At 50.9% G+C, this 2,918-nt stretch overlaps 1 protein-coding gene across 1 annotated transcript; it reads right to left on the minus strand.

Moving 5' to 3' along the window:
- Window positions 1-656: 656 nt before the first annotated feature.
- On the minus strand, window positions 657-2,314 carry LOC146190519 (uncharacterized). Its single transcript, XM_084600186.1, has one exon. The coding sequence runs from the start codon at window positions 2,286-2,288 to the stop codon at window positions 657-659; it is 1,632 nt and encodes a 543-aa protein (XP_084456312.1). The 5' UTR covers window positions 2,289-2,314.
- Between the last annotated feature and the right edge of the window lie 604 nt (window positions 2,315-2,918).

Below are 2,918 nucleotides of genomic sequence, written 5' to 3' on the forward strand. Positions count from 1 at the left end.
CGCAAAAGACCTAATATTATTTAGCATTTTTTTACCATCTTTAGATCGCCTAGGCCAGGTAGGCCTTTGCTTTCCTTCCTTACAGGCCACATAAGCACGTTGACTTTGCTAAAATGGGAGGAGAGTGATTAGACGTTTTGACTTTATTGAAACAACGTGAACAACCAATAGTGCCTTAGTCCAGAACTACTAAAGCGAGCCATTAAATCTATCACATACTCTTATAACGAAACTTTTGTATCCTCTTATCTATTTTTCAGGAGACAATGTGTACGCAGGCAAGAGCCAAAAACTGCAGCTTGGGGCATGCAGGAAGCAAGAGATGCAATCGCCGAATGAAAGCTGCTGATAAGGGCCATAAACAAGAGTGCCTGTAGCGCTGAGCAAAGCAAATGGCATACACCGTATAAATTGCACCAGACACAGCATTCGAAGCAATGCACGACTCGTGGCTGCGAACAGTGTTGCGAGTGAAAGGTACTGCTCCAAATAAGCGAGAAGAGAGGCAAACTTGGAGTGATAAAAAGCCCGTGTTTATTTCAGATTATTACAGGACACTGGTCATGTAGGTGCAAAAAGCGCACTTTTAAAATGTGTAAAGCATTCGACAGGTCATATATCAAGCGAGGGCTTACATTACATTACAGGACAAAAGCTCAGGGCCAGATTCCTAGAAACAGGCGGCGGGTCGTGACAGTAGACGGCCTGGTCGGCTGCTGGGTACCCTGCGCAGAGACGAGAGTTTGGGTTGTGGAGGATGACACGTTGCGGGCCGTGGTGATAGACCGCTCCTCTGTTTCTTCGGTAGAAGTGCGAAGAGGTGCTGCTGACGAAGTGACCAAAGCGGCAGGAATAGTTACCGGCGTCGTGACGGACTCGGAAAGTGTTACTAACGTATCAGCTCTTGTAGCCTCTGCGGTAGGGACGAGAGTGGCAGACCGAAGTGAGACTGGTTCGGTGGTAGGCAGCGTAAGTTCGGAAGTGGCCGACGTTGATACAGACCGCGTCACGGACTCTGTGGCGGTAGTAGCTGCAGTGGAGTCAGCGGTAGGGTGGAGTGTGCCAGACCTAATCGAGACCGCGTCTGCGGTATGCGTAGAAACCGTAACGCCGGTACTGGCAAAAGTAGGCGCAGGCCCCGGGACAGACTCGGGGAAGGAAACTGTAGCGGAGCTTGGGGTGGCAGTGGTAAGTGCGGCATTGTCTGCAGCCGTGATGATTGTGCCAGACATAGGCGAAACAGCATCGGTAAGAGGGGTCGCCTGACCAGTGGCAAACGTAAAGGATGGAGTATGTAGCGTGAAGACTGCACTTACATCTTCTTCAAGGGGAACAGTTGTGGGGACAATGGCAGCCGTCCGACCTTCAGGTAGCACGGGTGCGCCAGTAGAAGAGGCGGGCGAAATAGTGGAGGAACCGAAGTTCGGGCCCGTGGCACCAAGCGCGGGGGCGGATGCCCCAACTGTACTGGTTAGGACGTGGGCAGGAACCGTAGAGCGGCTGGAGGGCGGAGCTGTAGGAGCAAGCACGGTAGGCCATGTTGCGGTAAGTGCAGGGGTAGGAGCCATGGTGCTGGCGACCGTGGTTGCTCGAGAGGCAGCTGGCGACGCTGGCCGGAGGTGCTGCGTCTTCAGAGCCAAGATCTTAGCCTGCACGACGTGCGCAGGGGAGACTGCGGGATGCTTGTGGTGGTGCACGCTGTGGCCATGATTGGGTTGGACTGTACCGTTCAGCCAAACCGATGCGTTGCGCAGTAGAGCGACAAAGGGGTCGACTACCTTGCCAACGACAGCACCCAGCGACGTAGTGATGTTGCTCAAGATGCTGTGGGGAACGAGATGCCCAGAATGGGACGGGCCAGGAGTGGTAGTATGGGCAGCAGGAACGTTGACGACGCTGCAAATCATCACGGGCACCGTGCTTGTGTTGCTTGCAACAGGCCCTTCCATATGAGAGGCCGTTGAATGCTCGTGGTGGATGTGCTGGTGACCATGCCCTTGGCTTTCATGATGAACCTGGCCTGGCGAGACATTCTCTTGAATCTGGTGATGGTCGTGGGCTTGGTGAGCATGACTACCGTGGGCGTTGTGGGATGGCAGTAGGTGGTCTTGCTGGCCATGAGCATGGAAATTGAGGGAATGGCTTACGTGGGCTTCTTCGCCGTTATGATGATGGTGGTTGTGCACAAATCCAAAGGTACGGGCCTTCGGTCTCTGCGCTTCTACTGTAAGCACGCAGATGGCCAGGAGCACCAATGACACGACCTTCATGGTAAAAACACGGTCCATCCTGTAAACAAAGAAGAAAGAAGTTACGATTACTGAAGTCAAAGATTTTACAGAAAGCAAATTAACAGCATTCCACCACAAGCATACGGTTGAATGTACGCACCTTGCTGCTGTCACGCACTTCCAGGGACTGGTATTTCCTTGGCCTCCTACAAGTTATTTTATAGCGTTGCACAAGCTATTCGCTCAGCTCCTATTGGGTGATCATAAAGGCGGTGTCAGCAGCAGTGAAGCTCAATGACATACTTTCAGACTAAGATAAAGTCTTTCCATGTTTATGCAGTCTGCGGCTTTTCTAAGGATGAACAACGATCACATGTCTGCTATCAAAAAGGAAGTTCGTGTCTGTGAAAGTGGTGTTCGTCGTCATACTTTTATAACACGTTTCTATCGGAAACGTCACAAAGACGAACACCCGGAAAGTATACGAAGAGCCTAATCAATTGTAGAAAAGCCTCTTAGATGAATTTGGCACGTCTATTTCGGCCTGTATTGTGCATGCGCCTTGTACTCTTCATAGACATTACGTGAATCTTGAGTATGTGTTGTCCTTGCTAAATTCCGTATTTATCCCTTTTAAAGTATAGCCAAAGGTATAAGTGATGAGGCGTTTGTTCATAAGCTTCGGAA

The sequence above is a fragment of the Amblyomma maculatum genome, chromosome 4, assembly GCF_055883805.1.
Source record: "Amblyomma maculatum isolate TAMU_Amacu chromosome 4, ASM5588380v1, whole genome shotgun sequence".
NCBI lineage: Eukaryota > Metazoa > Arthropoda > Arachnida > Ixodida > Ixodidae > Amblyomma > Amblyomma maculatum.

What these genes read in the sequence shown, in the direction of transcription:
- LOC146190519 (XM_084600186.1), bottom strand. Translation starts at nt 2,288, where the DNA reads ATGGACCGTGTTTTTACCATGAAGGTCGTGTCATTGGTGCTCCTGGCC.